Here is a 20,998-nt window from a genome sequence, read left to right as displayed (position 1 = left end):
GTACTCGGTGGTCATGGTGGCCAAAGGACCTGTTTCTGTGCTCTATAACATTCCTGACTAACTTACTAAAAGTGGTTGTAAGTCCAGGGACGAGGGATGGGGAGGGGCACAGGCTTCAGCTCTGTTCTTCCTTTTCCTCAGCCCCTCACCCTTAAATCTCTCCAGTTAACTGCACCTGCAGCTTCATGTCAGATAGCTGTTTGCTTTCATTTGCTAATTAAATTCCAAAACGAGAATCTTTTACTTCAATTGTTGCTGCATTAATATAGGAAAATTCTTACCAGTTCATGTTGGGAAAGCTATGTAACTTCCTCAAAGTGTTGCTCAGGCACTCCCTAAGAACACTGTACATGACAACAAAGAACTGGACTGAGGGGCCCAGATGTTAAATCAGAAGGAAACACAACTGTAAATCATATCCTTCTGCAAGTAGCAGTCTTTAGGTGGAGCTGCCTTATTTATCAGCCCCTCAGTAGATGGAGTTCTTGAGATCAGCATGGTTAGTTTGGGCCTGTCATGGATTTGATGTGTGGGAGCAATATATCTGACAGTTGTTTCCAGTTGGCACAAAGCCATTAACCCAGAGTGAGCCTTCACTGATAGCCATAATGTGGGTTAGCTGAAATCACGTAGAGCATATGTGATTGTTTTATGCATTTTCCTTGAGTTTTGACATGAATTCAGTCAGGGGTTTGGGGCCCTGTCCTGCCTTTTTACATATGAAGTTGCACTGCCAAATAATTAGGGAGAGACTGAAGCAAGGATAGAAGTTTCATCATTCATCTTGTCCTTCATTCGTGCTCTTAGTATAATGAGGAATATGATTATTTTGCTAATCATTTACTATCACTAGATTATTGTGTATGCTAAGTTATCATTCTGTTATGAGTGAAGTCAAGTTTCCTTGCTTGGCTGAACCATGGCTGATGCTAACTGCCCGAATAGTATTTTTATGTTAACATCATAAATAAACTACAGGCATTGTTGTGGACATTTTTTGTGCGCTTATTACAATAACTGTAGGGTAAATCTGATTCCATGTCTCTTTATACTCCCTCACCTGCAACGTTCTAATTGTAATCATATGTATAATCATGCTCCACCAATCTAAATGGAGTGGATTGGAGTGTAACCACTTGCATTAAGATAAGTTTTTAAAATTGCTAATTATTGTCCCTGAGGTTAAAATTGTATTTTCCTAATAACTACACAATAAAATATTCCACAACCAGCACTAATTCATCAATTGCATTAAATTCACTTTAAACCCTGTGTCCAACTTTAAACAGATTTGTTTGTGAACTGCAACCTATAAAGGCTCTGATAAGCACCCCAACCAGTCATTGCCAGGAATAATTCTCATTCCTTTCACTGTCAAGTGGGCTGTTACTCAGAGTGGGACTTAAAGTTCTGTATTTTCAGACAGCATACCATTCATGGTCCCCCTCATCAGAACAGCAAGATCCCAAGTTCTCACTCACCAGCCTCATATTCAGAAAATAAGATCTCAAACTCTCACTCATGATTTGCCCCAGTGTTATCTACCCACCTATCTTCTCCCTCTCACCTGGACTCGCCTATCACCTGAACTCACCTATCCCCTGCCTGCTTGTGCTCCTCCCCCTCCCCCCAGCTTCTTATTCTGGCTTCTGCCTTCTTCCCTTCCAGTCATGATGAAGGGTCTCGGCCCGAATCGTCAACTGTTTATTTCCCTCCATGGATACTGCCTGACCTGCTGAGTTCCTCCTCCAGCACCTTTTGTGTATTGCTCCAGATTCCAGCATCTGCAGAATTTCTTGTCTCCATTATCCACAAAGGCAATGATAGCTGTCACAACCATCTCCTTGTACCTGAACACTGCACAACCTTGTCCATTCACCATATCTAAAGAGATACCGGCCTTGATTTTAGCCCCAAGACAAGTAATCTGCTTTCCCTGCTGTCACTTGCCCACACTTTCAACTATTACACACCATCCACTGTCCCCCTCATTGTCCTTTCTTGCCATGCCTTTCCCCATCTCTATTCCAAGCACTTTCATATCCCAAGTTTTCCCTTTCCCCTGTCCATCTCTTTCACTTTCCCCTGTTCTGCCTCCATGCAAACGTAGAGACGTTCTGCTTTTGATTTATCAATTGCCATATGGATTGAAGTGAATAAAGAGTGTCATGTCAGAGAGGTGGTGAATAATGGAATATGTTCACAACGGTTCTCTGCAACGATGGTCCAAAACCAGTAAGGGCTAGGATTAATTAGAGTAAGTGCTGAGTTATAAGCCAAATTTAGTTAACAGCCTTATGGTTCTTGTACATTTACTGAATAATAGGTTATAATACAATGTGGATCTGGAAAAGGTAATATGCAAAATAGCTACTACGTCTCAAGATTAAGGCTGACTGCTAAACAATGAAGTAGAGAGTGTTCCTGGTAAACTGAGAACTTCTACAAAAGAGTAGCCCCAGATCAGCAGATGTTGTTTAAGAAAAATATTGTGATGCTAAATCAGGTGATGCCTCTGACATGCCGAGACAAGAGCACATATAACTAAAGAGGCAAAGGGTAACCCAGATTGAATACAAAAAGGCAAAATCAAGTGCAGGTTGATTGGTTGGCCCCAGAGATACAAAGAACAGTTTAAGTTGACAGAATAGATGGTAAAATTTATAAGAAGAGTATGAAAATAAACTTTCAAGGGATATCACAAGGAACTTAAAAATATTGGGGAAAAGAGGCTGGTCAGGATTAATGAATAATCGTGGTATTGTAAATGAAAATGAAGTAAACTCGGAAGCTATACTTCCAGGCCATTCAGAATATGAACATAAGGACAATGTTTTTTTAAGAACTAGCCATTCACACTTTCCTGTCAGAGACCAAACATTTCCCACTCCCCTAAATCAGGAGGTTGGATGTTTCCCCTTATCCATCCTCAAGAACCCATAGTTATCATTTTTATCTGGGAATCCCGCAGGCTCTCGTACAATATCCTATCTTCACCAAGAGTAAATTCTGGGAGGGAGGCTGGGGCAGGGATGATAAATCAAAGGAATTGTAACAAATCTTCTGAAGAGTTTGTTGAGATGAGGACCTGTTACACAGGGTTATACAGATATGGACCCGTCCCGACCAGTACTTTACCCTAGTGTTATACAGAGACGAACCTGTCCCCATCTGCACTATATCCCATTATACAGTGACAGACCCAAGCCCAACAGTACTGTAGCCCAGTGTTATGCAGAAGCAAACCTGTACCGACCTTTACTGTATTCGTGTTTTATACAGATACGGACCTGCCCCAGCAGTCTTGTATCCTAGTGTTATAGAGGGACAGACCTCTGTCACCCATACAGCATCCAGTGTTATACAGTGACAGACCTGCCCCCACCAGCACTGTACCTCAGTGTGACACAGTGACAGGCCTGTCCCCACCAGTACTGTACCACAGTGTGGCACAATGATAGGTCTGTCCTCACCAGTACTGCAGCCCAGTGTTTTACAACAATGGATCTATGCTCACCAGTAGTGGGTAGTAATAGTGAGTACAGCGACAACTTGTCCCCATTATTACTACCCAAGTGTTACATATGACAGACCTGTCCCTTGCAGTACTGTACTGCAGTGTGACACATTGACAGACCGGTTCCCACCAGTACTGTACTTCAGTGTGACACAGTGACAGACTTGTCCTCACCAGTACACATCCGAGTTATACAGTGACAGACCTATGCATGTTCATCCTGTACCCCGATGCCGACTTTGAGATTTACAATTAAGATTGACTTTTACAAACAGATCCGGCATGGGAGCAGTGTTACATCTACCATGCCTTGATTCACTCTTTCTCTAATACTACCTCACTGAAAATCTCATTAAGGTCTTAATTTCCCATGTGCATAGAGCAGCAGTAATAAAATAAAAATCTTGCTAAAATCTCCTGCCCCTTCCACCATCAGCAGTTCCTGTATCCACATTGTAGGAGATTAAACAGTCTGTATTTGACTAATGATTCTTCTTATGGGAAGGGTAGACTCACTGAGAATCTCATTTGCACAAAGAATCCAATAAAGATATGAGTAATTGGAATGAGACAAATAACTTGTGACATGAGATGTTCCTTTCTTTAGTGCAATGGCCAGTGTGTGGGGCTGAGGCTGGGCACCCAACATCGCCATGTGGTCTGCCAGGCACAGAATGGGACCAGATTACCTTCTCGGCACTGCAACGGTAGCACAAGGTATCACACTTTTCTGTTTGTACTGAGATTTGTGACAGGATTTTAGAGTAGAATTTGTTTTTCATTCAGAACAATACTCTAAAAAGTTGTGGTTTATTATGTGTCCGATTGATAGTGTGGATAACATGCACTCAGCCCCATGGGTCAACTGCACCATCTGAGAAGGTCTGACTGTGACCTCAACTTCACGTTCCTGTTTACCTCGGTAACTTTTCATCCTCTTGCTTTTCAAGAATCTTTCCAACTTTAAAGTCTCTGCTTTCATTGCCCTTTGAGGAATAGAGTTCCAAAGACTCACAACCATCTGAGAGAGAAAAAATTCACAATGTCTATGTTAAATGTGTGACCTCTTATTTTTAAACAGCAACCAGTTCCAACTTCTGGGAAATTACCTCTGCATTAAATTATTTATATAACTGAAGCATCACATAATTTGACATTAGCCTCTTTATTTGGGAACCCATCAACAACATCTTTAAAGGTACTTGGAAAAACCATCCCTTCCTCCCTGTCACTTAGATACACACAGTTTCTCATTATTTTCTCTCCACCTTTAATTGCCTTCCCACTCAGTTGCTGTCTCAGAGATAGCTTGGCAGGGAACTGACCCCCAGCCATTTGCCAGTCAGACATGGCTCAGTGGGTAGCGCTGTTGTGTCAGTGGCAGGAAGTTCCACTCCAGAAACATGAGCACAAAATCGCAGCAGATGCTCCTGGTGCAGTGCTGACAAAGCCTGTACTGTTGGATGGGTGGTAATGAAAGAACACTGCACCACCTGATAGACAATATTGAGTGAGTGCTGTGCTGCAAGAGAGCAGGGCACCGTCAAAAGGATGGCACCGAGGGAGTGCTGCACCGTCATGAGTGCTGCACCTTCTTTTAGACACTGGCTAGCCATTTCAACCTGTCTTGCAGACAGCTCTCATCCTCAACCATCACTAAAACCTACTATTGGTCCTTGTCTTATTTCTGTGCACATATTTTACTGTGCACAAAATGGCTCCCACATTATAATGGTGACTACACAGCAAAAAAAATGCATTGGCTGTAATGCATTTGACGTGCCTTGAGAAGATGAAAGATGCTTTTTTATTAGCTTTGCTGTACTTTTTTCCCCTGTGATTACATTTTCAAAGTAATTCCTTGAGTTCCATACCTCTAGTATTTCATCACAATAAGATGATATTTAAATGAAAGTGTTTTTATGATGGCCTTAGGTTCTCAAATGCTGGGTGCCTTTTAAGTACTCAGATTTGGAATATTCTGTTTAAAATATATGTAGCATCTGATGTGTTGGTCCCAAGGGATGCATCGCCTTAAATTGACCTGGGGGCATGCACGGTGGCTCTTTGTATTTAAAAACACTCGAGAATATAAGAGTTCTTGCAAAGAAATGGAATCCTTAAGTAAACAGAAAGAAAATCTGAAATTAAAGCAGTAAATTTTGGAAGTGCATAATAGGCCAATTACTAACTGAAAGGAGGGTAAAATTTCTGATGAGATCTCATCAGAGCTTCATAATTTCAGTAGAATTAGGAAGGAGTCATTTGATTTTTGGCAACAATCCTGGAAACCTGTGTTCATTCGGTGCTGTCTCCCAGGATTGAAGACCTTTACTGCTTGCTGTGGAGGTGATTCAGTCAAGTTTCCAGCACCCCAGGGCACCGTGCCACATTTGGTTCTAGTTATGAGCCATGCTCAGAGACAGAGGATGCTTGTCCTGTGATGCAAAGAGCAGCAGATGCTAATGCATCGATGAAAGTACCTTATCTATACACATTCGCATTGACGGATTTTGTTGAACTTAGGCCAGTCAGCACACGGAACTGTACCTCAGATGTCTGCACAGTCCAATGGCGGAGTAGCTCCTGGACACCATGTACATCTTCCTGTGGAAATTATGGCTTCCAATCCAGACGGGTCGAATGTGTACATCTACGCACAAACAGGCACGCAAGGGAGCAGCTCTGCTTGTGGAAGCAGAGGCCAGTGACTGGCAGCGGTGTTGACATCATCCCTTGTGAAAAATGTGAGTCCAGAATTGGCAACAAGGAAACAGCTTAATTCTATTGTTTACACTGCTGGCAAATTAGAAAGTGTTGGTCAAAATTGCTGTAAGGAGGCAGAATACAAGCTTAGGGCAACTGATTGCTTAATCAGCGAGTTCGGTACTGCAGACTAGCCTTCTTGGAGAGCTCAGGCTTCTGACTGAGGTTTAGAAGTTTCTTCATACCGAGTAAACGGAGAGAGAGGAACAGAATCCACATGACATTTATATATGAAATTCACCCTGCTGCCTCCACCTTCAGCAATGGTATGGGGAAGAAGTGGGAACTGACAAAATTAAAAACAACACATGAAGAACTCAAAAGGTCAGGCAGCATCTATGGAGGGAAATGGACAGTCAACATTTCAGGTCGAGACTTGACCTGAAACGCCAGCTGTCCATTTCCTTCCATAGATGCTGCCTGACCAACTGAGTTCTTCCAGCACTTTGTGCGTTGCTCCAGATTCCAGCATCTGCAGTCTCTTGAGTGACCAAATTAAAAGTTGTGTCAGAGACCCATTCACCATATCTTTTACTGCAATGCTTTGGCATTTAATTAGAAGCAACACTTGCCAATGTGATGATTTATATTTGATCGCATTTGGTCACATTAATTTTTGTGTGTACAACAGGGTCCAAAGTCTTGGAATAAGGAATGATGAGCATGGTGTTAAATTGGTTAACGGAGCAAACTTTTGAATCACTCCACAAATAGCACTTTACTATAGGAGGAAAAAGAGAATAAGATACAAGGAGTTTGAGATGACAGCACTGATATCACAGAGACTCGGTAATAATTCACAAGGGAAGACATTTTAGAATCATGGGGTTAAGTGTGAATAATTCTCCTTATCCTGACAGTACAGCAGGAATCCTACTCCCTGCAGAGATCCTAAATTCGACAGTTGATAAAAATAAATGAGCAATGACTTCAGCACGAGACTGTACTTTGTGATGATAGCCTTTTACAAATTGTTGATGAAAGTTGACAACAGGCAAAAGATCTAACATAAGAAAGCACAAGACATCACGGACTGCATCTCATGTACAGTACTTCATCCACAATATAAAACCTCTTAGGGATTCCCTCACCAATTTCCTCTGTAAAAGCGGCAGACCCAGAATTCCAGACTATACCATGAATTTGTAGATTTTGTACAAATGTCTTAAGCAATTCAAGTTGGAGAATTGCCAGCACAATCCAATTCTATCTTCAACACTCACCCACAAACAGAAGAAAACACATCCTGTTAGGTGAGCAGAACTGATGAATTCCCTAATTCTCCCCGTGTTGCTGTCTCCAGAACAATAACTGTCCTCACGTTGGATTAATTTTGTTGATAAACTCCTTTGCATTGATTGGAAACTCTCTGCAAATAATCCACTACTACAGTGCAATCACAGTGATTTATTGTCATTTGTGATAAGATAGAGCATTTGCAATTGTGCATAACTTATGATTTCACTCACTCACAGCGGAATGCAGAGACACAACCAGATACTGTGAAATGGTAAAGCGGCTAAGACTCTGCCTCTTACCCCAGTACAAACTGCGCTGTTGTGAATCCTGCAGTGGGATCTGAAGATGGCAGCTACACTACAATTCATCCTGAAACATCGAAGTGACGGGCAGAACAAACTTGAATTTGTCTCATTGTTTTGAAATTTCAAAAGTGCTGCCTGTGCTTTTTTTTCTGAAAGACAGATGATTATTGAAGAGAGTGTCTGCATTCAAATAGGCAAGAATCTGTCAGCTGCCATTCCAGCTGTTACGATATATTTAGACACACTGTACATTCCTTTATTGCCTTTATGCTTTGGAGGAGGGCTTTAGCCTTTTGGATGAGTGCTTTTGTTGCACTGACAATGACGCTGGACAACAGCACCTGTATTACTTTGAGAATAACTTTGACCACCTTCCTTAATTTTCCTGTCAATGCCCAAGGGAAATGTATAAACATTCTGCTGTAGCTGTTTTGTGGGAATTTCTGCTCAGACCTGTTGTGGACTGATGCAAAGAAACCAACTAAATTACACAGAAGGACACCGGCTAGGCACAGTACTATGAAGAGAAGCAAATGGACCAAAAGATAACACATAGTGTTGGGCTGCATTGGAAAAGAAATCCAGTATTTTGGAGAGAAAGAGAGAGGGCAATGGCTTATTATTTTCTTTTTATACCTATCATAGATCGAACCAACTAATCGAGTATTGTTCACTAGAATTCTTGATCGAGGATCCTGATCCTCCTAGGGTTAAAGGTGAATTCTATCTTTCTAGTGTAATGTGACACTGAACTCTGCAGCACTGTCCCAGTGAAAGCAGGACAAGCATTTGGGATAATCTAAAAATTAGGAATAGCACATTTAAGATCAAAGGAACAATTGGAAAATTCAGCGAAAACTAACCATTCAATGGCTAAAAAGTGAATGGCAGGAATAAACAATGTGGAAGGCACAAACATCTGTCCCAACACCTCATGCATGGCATGTTGCAGCAGTCCATTGGAAAGGGTGAGAAATATTTTGACAGTAAGCTGTATTCTGCCCAGCGTTTTTTGCAAAATAACCCTGCCATCACTGGTTAAGTTAAAATTATCTCATTAAATTGATTTCCCTCTCCTTTTACCCTATTTTCTATTTTGTTTTCAACACTCTACATCAGAAATTGAGAAGGATTGTTGTGACAATTGATTTGGTGGGTTATACTGATGGCTACATTTATTTACCTAAACTTATCTTTTGTCCCAGCTGTCTGCCTTTATCATTGCATTTTACCTCCAGTTCCGGCTATTCATTGCCTGACCATTTCCCAGCCAAACAGGATTGTAGGCAGATGGCATTAGCAATTCAGAGGTATCTAATCACAGCCACTGACTGAGTCAGAAGCTCACTGTCTCTCAGTACTGCACAACTTGCCTCAACGATCAGAGCACCAATGTGCTTCAACGTATGGTAAAAACTGGAAATAAATTTAACCCCACCTCCTCCAAATTATTCACCAGTTTCTAAGTAGCTGGATTTTGGAATTAGATTTAGAATTGGTTTATTATTGTCACATGTACCGAGGTACAGTGAAAAACTTAACTTGCAGACTGTTCATACAGATCAATTCATTACACAGTGCAATGAGGTAGTACAATGTAAAATACCTTATCATTTAAAGTATATTTGCATATTATTGTCATTGCTACAGATCTCCCCAAGCCATATGTTGTTTCAACGAAGAATGTGTACTGATATCTGTACTGATGTAAGAGTGACCCAGGAAGGTTGTCCTTGATTCTCTGCGAGGAAGTCTTCTATTTTCACTCATCACTTAGCTGCAGAGTAGGAATTCAATTTGCAAAAACGTAATTTCTAAGCTATCTCACTGAGCAGTGAAGCGCATCGCATTATTATCACATCCTCCTAATTTCCTGTCCTCATTGAGAGAGATTTGCAGTCTTTATACATGATCAAGTGTCTCAACTAATATAAGCCAGGTGAATGATTCCTGACTCCATGTTATGCTCTCTTTCTTCTTGTAAAATCTAAGCATTTCTAAAATGTTTTAAAAACACTATGCCCTTGATTGAATCAATGTAATTCTCGTGCAGATTAACAGTTATAGTGAGCGAGAACACTGATCTCAAGATCATCTTGATGTGGTCAAGATTAGGATATCAATTATATGACTTGTTAAAAATGCTGCTTCTTACAATCAAGCCCCAGGCCAGTTACTATAGTGTATAGAACAATTATTGCCATGTCTTTCCACACTTGGAAGAGCAGCTCTTATTTCAGCTAAGTGGGTCTGAAGTCTAAGCGAGTTAGTTCATTAAATGTATGTATAATTTAAGATCAGACCTTTGTAAAATAAGCTCTGTACCTATTTATTAGAAAGTCTTGTTGAAAATGTGCAATATACTTTAACTGTACATTACATTGTCCAGAAAATACTATTTTTGGGGAACTTTTATTTTCTTATTACCAAAGCCTTTTTTGTTACATTTTTTTCCAGGAGAATTTGAATTTTTCATTTTAATAGTAATTCCATTGAATACCTTTTTACTCATTGTTTAACATTTCACTGCTGGAAGTTTCATCCTTAATTGTTGAAATATGCAATACATTCTCAACATTACTCTTCCAGTTTCATTCCTATTGATAACTAGTTTGCCAGACTTGTTGCTATGTACATAATCCCATGTTTCCTCTAGGGCAACCATTTACTGATCAGAAACAGTATACGGAGAGAATATTCCTTGATATTATGGAAGAATTTGTTCATTTGACTAAATCATATTGGATTTCATTGGGGAAAGTCTTACTACATGACTAACATTAGAGGAAACATGGATTAGGTATCCCATTTATAATGGCTTGTGTTCCTAAGTTCAACTGTGGGTCACAGGTGTAGTTATAGCTTCCAGATCAGTTGATTGAATTTCTTGTGAATGTACTTTAGTTTTATCCTGTGACAAGGACCCAGTGACACTTCTCTAATGTCAATGTTGCTGGATAAAGTCTGAGATTACGTACAAGAAGTCTGTTTATGTTTTTTTGTACTAAGCCTACTGAGATCAAATTTATTGAATTAAAATGTTTTGCTCTGTGCGTTTCATAATACTAAAATTTACTCACAAATGTTTAATCAGTTTTTACTTAATTCTTCAAAAAACAATGCACTCCATCTCCACGCAAAAAAAACAGCTGGGCCAGGGTTGAGTCTGAGGTTAAAATTCTTAACATTTCATCCCAGGATCCTAACATGCTAAGTCCAGGAATAAGGGAACAGGAGAAGAAGCTGGGAACCAGATTGCTGGCCAGGAGGCAGGTTGGAATTTTACATAGTATTTTGAGGCTGGTCGCATCAGACTACCCTGTTTTGCAGGTTCACCCCAGCTGTCTCCATATCCTAGCTGGCCTCAGGATTCAGTTAAAGACAGATTCAGTGACTTGGTAATACTTCTCAGCACTGCTTAAGAGCAGGACTGCGTCCTCCCTAGTCGAGTTACAAAGCCCCCTCCCTGGTCTACCAATACAAACATACCAGGCTCTTACAACTAAGTCAATGGTTGCAGAGAAGAGTGAGCCTGAGGGTAACCAGTGGAAGAGGAACCCTAGAAAAAATCAAGAGAAAGAATCATTAAACTGATCATCAGCATCAGGTATAAGGAGAATGGGGAAATCTGACAAAAATAATTCAACAGTTTCGTCACAAAGGCATTGGATTCGACTTAAGCTTTATAAGTGTTTCAGTGTCTTACAACACACAGTGAGGATGGAACACCATCATGGGAGAACAGAGCGGGATTTGTTGTGTGAAGAACTAAGGGATCAGCCTTCAGTATTGACATGAAAGGGCAGCAGAGCAGCAACAGAAAGGAAAGCAAACACTTGATGTGTCTGCAAAAGTGGTCTGGTGGTTAACAGAGCAGAGGAGACTGTGAAAAGCAAGGGAGATCAAGACACTGCTGAGGAGGAGGTGGCCTTTGCACAAATCAATCAGGTGGGCACATATTGTTTAAAAAAACTATTGACCTAATTTTAATTTGGGCCATAAATAAATAAATATAAAAACTGGACACAGCTGGACAGTCTCTGTGTGTGGACTCTGGCCAGTGAAAACTGGGGTCCCCACACCTGTAGTTGCTCCCAAGTCATTAACCTGGAGTGTGATCTCATAGACTCTCCTGTGATGACATTGAGTGTACCCATTCTAGAGTCCTAAACTTAAGCCAAGACCTTAAGTCTTATAGGTGTCTATCAGTACCCTCACTTTAGGGAAATTAGACTGTAGCAACCGATAATCCACAGTCAAATTTATTTAACTACTTTAGTCTCCTTTCTGAAGGGCTTCAGCTGTCAATCATCACTATTTCAAGTGGTGGGTCTCCCTTCCCAACCAAGGAGGAGATACTTGCAGGCAACACAGTCATTTTATTTTAAATGGGGCACATTTATTTTGAGGAGTAATGTCTAACAGAGATTATAATTCTACAAAGGATTTCCAAACACAAGTGCAATTCTTACAAACTAGAGAAACATAACAATGAGTTGCAGATGAACATGTCGTCCGTCGCAGAAAGAGGGCTCTAGGAAGAGATCCTTCTCGGATCTAGGCTGAAGAGTGGACTCTGTCTTCATCTCTATAATTCCTCCCCACCCTTACTGCCTTCTTAGATTTATATCATTTACTTGCCAGTCATCTAGTGACGACTTCACCTGCATGTTATGTTTTCACAACTGCATTGATCAGTTCAGATGGTTGGATCCTTGGGTTAACATAGACACTGTTGTTTCTTCTGATTAGGTTGCAGTCTTAGTTAAGTCAACAGTAGGCTTCCTGAGCTTGGACAGGGCATGGGTAAATAGTACAAGTTAACAATTAACAATAAGCACCTTGAACGTGGAACAGTTTCTTCTGCTGCACTAAAATAGTAAGTTTAGCAAAAAGCCTCCTGATCCTAGATAGTGAATATCTATCACACTCGAAAATGTAGATGATGGAATTTTGGATAGGTCTACCTAGAACATTCTCAACCATGCCCCTGCCAGCCCAAAAGAGGTACAGGTTCAGGAGAGGGAGGGCTGACTGTCAGAAAGCTGAGTGCTGAGGATACAGGAGTGATAAAGCTGGCCGTGCAGGCACAGCCATCTCCAACAGGTACCATGTAGATGTGTGTAGGCAAAAAGAAGGCCAAGGGGAGGATAGACCACAATGCAGGCCAAAGCACCATGGTACCAATGTGGCATCATATCAGTATTGGTCACATGTACCGAGATACAACGAAAGGCTTTTGTGTGGGGTAAAAGTAGAATAGTACTGTAGCGGGGCTAGACAGTGGTAAAATTAGGATGTGACATCTTTCTCAGCTATGAATGAAAGTCTGAGGGATGTGCTTTCCACATGGTGCCAACTTGTGGATGAGCTCAAGGAAGGGGGAGGGTAATTTGGAAAGGGAAGAGTAGCTTGTTGGGGAGGTCCTGCTGAAAGTATATCAATACCAGAGGGCATGCATTTAAGGTGAGTGGGGGTAGGTTCAGAACAGACGTGAGGGGTATGTTTTATACTGAGAGAGTGGTTGACGCCTGGAATGCATTGCCTGATAGGGTGGTGGAGGCAAATTCATTGGGGGCTTTTAAGTGAGGCTTGGATAAGCACATGAATGAGAGGAAAATAGAGGGATATGGGCATTCTGTAGGCAGCACAATAGCTATGTCAGCACAATATCGTGGGCCAAAGGGCCTGTTCTGTGCTGTACTGTTCTATGTTCTAAAAGTTAGAAAATACTTCAGCAGGACTTTGAAGATGTTAATCTCTGGATTATTGTCAGAACCAAGTGCAAACTGACTGAGAGAACAGGTGAGTTAACACAAGCCAAAAGGCCTAATGTGAGAAAGGTTGTCACTCATTCTGGGATAGAAAGTTACTACTATCAATGCAAGTTCAGAAGCAACTATTGCTAGCTTGTACAGATAACCAAGGACTCATTTCCACCTCATAGTCTGAGAAGCTCAACAAGCAGCTATGGTTTCATGATTCCTGTGTTTCATTCTGCAACCGAATGAAGAAAAGTGCTTAATTATAGGAAAAATGATTCTGTGAATAAGTGAGCACTGAACTCAATCTTGTCACTCAGTCATTTACATAAATTATTGCATTTCTCAAGCAGATTTAATGTCACAAAACTTAGTGCAAATGTCGCAATAGCCCAGATTTTGCAGTTGAAATTGTGACAAGTCATGTTGAAACTGACAGCATCTCCTGGAGAATGCCTGTGCACGGATAAATGAGGAATCTCAAAGTCGCTGTTGGTGATTCATGGCTCCTCTGTGGAGAGTAATGTTGCAACCATCGCCAGCATGATCTACAGAAATCAGTGACCTCACAGGAACTGTTCTGCTGCAAATGTATCCTATGCACGTATGAACTGAGGAATTAGGAGCAGGTGTAGGCCACAACCCTTCAAGCCTGCTCCACCATTTAATAAGATCGTGGCTGATGTGATTGCAGCCTCAAATCCACATTAAAGTTCTGCTTCATCCTGAGGTGTAAGTGAGTTTATGATGGACTACCAATCCATATTGCTGCTGAAAAATCTTGTTGGTCCTTAAAAATACTATGTACATTGTAATACTCAGATAAATATTTTAAAATATAATAGATTAAAATGTTTATGATATTTTTGCTTTTACCTTAACTTCATGTATGTTTCAATCACTATTCCCTCTGAAAAACATCAGTTAAATATTTGCTGGTTTGCCATCTGTGAGAATATTTCAATGCGATTGGCTGCTCTGCTTGTTTGATGGTCCACCTGCTGTTCAATGCCAGGGATCCCCTGGAATTGATGCAACAGAGGTTAAGAAGACAGAATCCAAATGACAGAGATCATTATACCCTGTGATTAGTTTTTTTCAAGGTCATATTGCAGTTGTACAAAACACTGGTTCAGCCACACTTGGAGTATTCTGTGCAGTTCTGTTCACCACACTATAGGAATGATGTGATAAAGCTCGAGAGGGCACAGGAAAGATTCACAAGGATGCTGCTCAGATTGAAAGGCTTGAGTTATCGAGAGATTGGATAAGCTAGGTCTGTTTTCCCTGGAGCAAAGGAAACTGAGAGCTGATATAATAGTGTATAAAATTATGAGGGACACAGATAGCCAGTGTCTGTTTCCCATGGTACAGGTGTCTACAACTAAAGGACGTGAGAGAGAGGAGGTTTAAAGGGGATCTGAAGGGTAAATTTTTCACACAGAGCAACTGGTATCTGGATTGAGCTGCCAGAGGAGGTGTTGGAGGCAGGAACAGTAACAACATTTAAGAGGCATGTGGATTTGTGTAGATAGGCATGATGATCGGCATAGATGTGATGGGCCGAAGGGCCTGTTTCTATGCTGTACAATTCTATGACCCTAATAGTGAGTGTCACTGCTTCACCAATGCCCACAAAGTCTAGGCCAGACTTCACCCTAACACAATGCTGTTTAAAAAATATCTGTGGTTACTCTTTATTGAGTTCACTAATGTCCAAAATTATAGGTAATTATCTACATGAGTTTTTAATTACCAGTTTCTGACTACTGTATCCAGATGGCAAACTCCTATCAACTAATTATTGACCAGGTGGGTGGTGTTTAAATGTAACTAGAGTCATGGAAGGAAACTAGGCTAAATATCCCCAGGGGATAATACATCCATTTTGTATCCTTTACATTACATTAAATAGTTCTAATATTAGCAGATGTTTTAAATTGGAGAAGGGCGAGAGAAAAGAATCTTGACCAACTCCCTGAATTTTTGATGGGATATAAATCACCAGCCCAGTCCTCTATTTAAACTAAATAGGAGGGAGGAGGGCTTCAAGAACAGGATAGTGAGAGGGAAATTGATAAGCAAAGTGTGACAGGTTGGGGCAGAATATGTAAACAAAAGTATACAGCACAGAGCAAATCCAGAGTTAGTAAAAGCTGTAAAATATCAAAGCTTAACACCCCTTATTTGAATGCATGAACCATTTACAACAAGATGGATGAGTTGGCAGCACAGATAGCAACGTCTGAGTTTGACCTAATGGAGACATGGTTGCAGGGTGACCAGGACTGGGTGCTCAGTCTTACAGGTTATAACAGTGTTCCAAAAGATTTGGCCAAAAGGGAAAGGAGGCGGGGTAGCATTGCTAATCAAGGTGTCAGAGCAGTACTGTGTCACAATATAGAGGCAGTGGATAATAATGTAGAATTGGTTAGGGTTGTAATCATGAATAGCAGCAGAAAGATTATAGTGGGAGTGGTCTATAAGCCTCCAAAGTGTGACCTCTGGATAGGGTGGAGGATAAATGGAAAAATACTGCAAACTTGATCTACATATTGATTGGAAGAACCAAACTGGCAAGGGTATCATAGAAGAAAATTTGTGGAGTGCATCAGGGATTGCTTCTCAGAACAGTATTTTACAGAACCTACCCAGAAACAGGCTATTTTAGATTTGGTCATTAGTGATGAAGAAGGATTAATAAGGGACCTTGTTGTTAAAGATCCCACAGGAGGTAGTGACCACAACGTGAAGGAATTCCAGATGGCATTTGACAATGAACACCACAGGACCAAAACCACTGTCTTCACCTTATATAAGGGTAATTACAATGGTATGAAGGCTGAGTTGTTTAAGACAGACTAGGAAAATAAGCTAAGAGACAGGTCAGTAGACGAACAGTGGCACATATTCAAACAGCTTGTCCATCAAACTCAGCAGAAATTTATTCCAATTAGAAAGAGAATTCCATGAGAAAGATGTGTGGTTAACAAAGGAGGTCAAGGATAATGTTACATTGAAAAGTAGACACACAAAGTGCTAAGCCAAAATGTTAGGACAGGGAAGTTTTTTGGGATCCAGCAGCAAAAGATTAAAAAGCTCATAAAAGAAAGAAAATTGACCTTGAGAGGAAACTTGTGCGTAATATCAAAACAATTATTGAGACATTTTATGAATGTATAAATAGGAAGAAGGGTGCGAAGGTAGATATGGGACCTCTAGAGAATGAAGCTGGTGAATTAATAACAAAACATAAGCGTAGATACAGTAACTCAATTTTTTGCGTCAGTTTTCACTGAGGAGGACACTGCAAAGTATCCCTGAGATAACAGAAGGGCTAATTTCAAATAGCAAGAGGAAACTTGTAAAAATCCTAGTCACAAGGAATAAACTATCAGAAAACCTGATGGAGCTAAAGGTGGACAAATTGCTGGGGTCCGGTGGACTGCACCCAAAGGTTTTACAGGAAGTGGCTGCAGAGATAGTGGGCCCATTGGTTGAAATTTTTCAAAACTCAGTAAATTCCTGGCGGGTACCAGAAGGTCAGAAAACAGCCAATGTGACTTCTTTGTTCAAAAAGGGGGAGACAAAAGGCAGGGAACCACAGGCCGATTAGTTTAACATCTATTGTTGGCAAGATGCTAGTGTCAATAATCAAAGAAGAAATAACTAATCATTTAGGAAAGCTGAATATAATTAAACCATGGTTTTACGAAGGTAAATCATGTTTTACAATTTGCTCAAATTACTTGCGGATGTGACAGGGAGAATGGGTAGAGGGGAACCTGTAGATACAGAATAAGGCATTTGATAAGGTGCCACATAAGAGGCTGGTGCACAAATTAAGAGCCCAATATATTGAAGAAAGTGTGTTAGCAAGGGATGAAAACTGGTTGTCGCAGAGAAAACAAAGTTGGAATAAATTGATCCTTTTCAAGCTGGAGGGATGTAACTGGTGGGGCACCCCAGAGATCAGGTTTTGGCCCTCAATAGTTTACATTAATGTTTAAAGTCTAAAGTCGAGTTTATTGTTATAGGCACAAGTACATGTATGCACAGGTGCAATGAAAAACTTGCCTGCTGCAGCATCACAGGCACATAGCATCATATAAGGAGCATTCACAAGAAAACCATGAATTATACATATTTTTACAAGAAAGAACACATTTAGAACCAAAATGAAACAAAGTCCATTTTAGTGCAAAGTGATCAAAGTGGTCACAGTGTTGCTCAACTGTAGTGATTAGTGTTTTGCCAGTTGGTTCAAGAACCAAATGGCTGAAGTGAGTAGCTGTTCTTGAACCTGCTGGTGTGAGACTTCAGGCTTCTGTATCTCCAGCCCGATGGTAGCTGTGAGAAGATGGCATGGCCCGAATGGTCGGGATCTTTGATGATGGATGTTGCCTTCCTGAGGCAGCGCCTCCTGTAGATACTACTGATGCTGAGGAGGGATGTGCCTGTGATGTATTGGGCGGAGACCACTACTCTCTGCAGCTTCTTACATTCCTGTTTCTAAGTCTGCTGAACTAACAAAAATAATAGGTGGAAGGACAAGTTGTGATGAGGACATTGTGATTCTGCTAAGGGATATAGAAAGGTAGAATAACAAACAATCTGCTGGAGGAACTCAGTGGGTCAGGGACTCAGAGGAAAGGAATTGTCAACATTTTGGGTTGAAACCCTGCATTAGGACTCGTTGACCAAAAATGTTTACAATTCTTTTCCCCCAACAGATGCTGCTTGACCCCTGAGTTCCTCCAGCAGATTGCTTGTCACTCCAGGTTCCAGAATCTGCAGTCTCTTGTGTCTGTCTAGAAAGATAGAATGACTGGTCAACAATCTGGCAAATGGAGTTTAATGTGGGGAATTATGAGATTATATACTTCGGAAAGAGGAATCAAAATGTGGATTATTATCTAAAATGGAGAGAGACTGCCAATGAGTGAAGTTCAGGAGGATCTGTGTGTTCGAGTATGTGAATCACAAAAGAAAGCAGGCAAGTAGTTAAGAAAGAAATGGCTTGGAGAAAAGGGTTGGAGTTTAAGAATAGAAAGATCAGTTATTCAGGGTGTTGGTGAGGCCACTCCTGGAATACTGTGCACAGTTTTGGTCTAGTTACCCAAATAAAGGATATATCAGCATTGGAGGCAGTCCAGAGGAAATTCATTGGGCTAATTCCTGGGATGGGAGGGTTGTTCTGTCAAGTGAGGCTTGATCATTTGGGTTTGAAACCCTTAGAGTTTAGACAAATGAGGGGTGAACTTATTCAAACATATAAGATCATAATGAGGCTTGACAGGGTAGATACAGAGATATTTTTACCAGTAGGAGCGTCATCAACAAGGGGACAAATTGAGGGGGTAGTCATTTAAAACCAAGGTGCATAGAAATTTTCTTTAAAGAAGGTAGTGAATCTCTGGAATTTTTTGTCCCTGGGAGTAGTGGAGGCCAGATCATTAGATGTATTTAAGGTGGAGATAGATAAATATATGAAAGATCAACAAATTGAGGGTTATGGGGACCTGGCACACAAGAGAAGTTGAGGCCAGCAGAGATCAGCCATGATCACATTGAATGATGTGGCAGGCCTGAGGGGCCTGGTGGCCCTCATCTGCTCTTGTGTTCTTGTGGATCCTTGGTATTTCTATTCAAAGGGAATTTGATTAAATTGATTATTAGGCTGAAATTAAAATAGAAAATGCTTACCTTCCAAGCTTTGTTTATAAACTTGTGAAGGAAAAACACTAACATAAAATGCAATGACCACTGTCAGTGCAGGACTAATCTTTTAATAAAGAATATGTTCAGACTAATAACAAGTTTGTTATTCAAATGGTCCCTCCATGTGTGCTGCTAGTTAAAAATCAGCAATCATAACAGCTAAGAATGTCACAATATTGAATAAATTTATTGGATCACCAACAAGAACAAGTAAACTTTTGGATTGGTTAAATACTGATTCCAAACACAACTATAAGAAAACTCCAAATTTGTATGATGAGAGATCACAGAAGTTGAAGCTATTTATTTCACCACCCAAGTAGGGCATACATGAATCAATCTTGTCCATATTATTGTTAACTGCTTTCATTTATCCTAAACTGACTGTATTAGCACATATGCATGCACCGACTGAGGCTGGGCAAGGCTTTAACAAGTCACTGAAGCTAAGAAACTCATCCACAGTTAAACATTCAGTCCAAGATCTGCAAAAGGCACAGTACCAAACAATGGTCCAGCAGTAAATAGACAATAAAAATCTGACATACATCTCAAAAGATTGTAAATAGTCAATACATCTCGAAAGAATTTCAGCCATAACACTGGCAGAATATAAGGAAACATTACAAACATTCCTGAGAAAAATTATGTAAAAATACAGTATTTTGCAACAAGAGATTACATTTAAGTTCTTTGCTGGAGTGATAGTTACAGTATTACATTAAATGGTGAAAAAGTGTGCTGAGTTAAAAGAGTTCATCAGCTACTAGTAACATCAGATCCACCAAAGACTTTGTAAAACTTTAAAATATTTTCTCTAGTTCATCATGTAACATGTTTAGCAAAGAAGATAAAATATACCTATTTTCACTCATCATTTTTACCTTAGTGTGATTGTACTCTGAAACTAACAGTACTTGGCTAGAGACATACATGTACAAAGAGTTAGGTCGTCCGATTTTTTGTGGTGTGATTAACTTGAGATAATGTGTGAAAGCTTAGAGGTTATAAAAACTCCCATTTTCCGAAAGCATCAGTCAAAATTCAAAACATTACTAGCTGATTGTTCTTGGTGGTAGATCATGAGTTTGGGAGGTACTGCCGGAGTAGCCTGCGTGAGTAATTGCAGTGCATTTTGTAGATAGTACACACTGTGGTCACTGCACAGGTGATGGAGAGCATGAATGTTTAAGGAAGTGGATGGGGTGCAAGTCAAGTGTGATCCTTTGTCCCGGATGATGTTGATCTTGTGTTGTAATGAAGCTGCATTTATCTAGGCAAGTAGAGACTGTTGTAGAAATGGTTCACAACAATTTAGCTGAGGGGACCAAATGCCTTATATCCACATTTGCTGTTGAAATTGAGCTAGGCAGATTTGTAAGTAGGGAAGAGGATGTAAAGGGACAAGCTGAGTTAATGGGAGAGAATGTGGCAAATAGTGTGGATAAATGTGAGGTCATCCACTTTAGTACACAATACAGAAAAGCATAGTTTTTTTTAAGTGGTGAAAGATTAGGAAATGTTGATGTTAGCAGCCTGGGTGTGCTTGTATCTGTGTATACTTCTGCACAAGTCACTGAAAGATAGCATGCAGGTGCAGCAAGCAAATAGCATGTTAGCCTTTATTTTGAAAGGATTTGAGCACAGGAGTAAAGATATCTTATTGCAATTATATAGGTAAGATATGT

At 40.4% G+C, this 20,998-nt stretch overlaps 1 protein-coding gene across 4 annotated transcripts in view; it reads left to right on the top strand.

The window, feature by feature from the left end:
* Window positions 1–10,890, top strand: part of LOC127572812 (ADAMTS-like protein 1) — a 480,850-nt gene extending 469,960 nt beyond the window's left edge. For all 4 annotated transcript variants that reach the window (XM_052020448.1, XM_052020447.1, XM_052020449.1 and 1 more), the window contains 3 exons: window positions 4,125–4,234; window positions 6,044–6,264; window positions 7,759–10,890. In XM_052020448.1, coding sequence (XP_051876408.1) covers window positions 4,125–4,234; window positions 6,044–6,264; window positions 7,759–7,865 — 438 coding nt within the window. In that variant the 3' untranslated portion in view covers window positions 7,866–10,890. The remainder of the gene's footprint in view (window positions 1–4,124; window positions 4,235–6,043; window positions 6,265–7,758) is intronic.
* Window positions 10,891–20,998: the final 10,108 nt, after the last annotated feature.

The sequence above is a fragment of the Pristis pectinata genome, chromosome 7, assembly GCF_009764475.1.
Source record: "Pristis pectinata isolate sPriPec2 chromosome 7, sPriPec2.1.pri, whole genome shotgun sequence".
Taxonomy (NCBI): domain Eukaryota; kingdom Metazoa; phylum Chordata; class Chondrichthyes; order Rhinopristiformes; family Pristidae; genus Pristis; species Pristis pectinata.
This window is presented reverse-complemented; position numbering and strand designations above follow the sequence as displayed.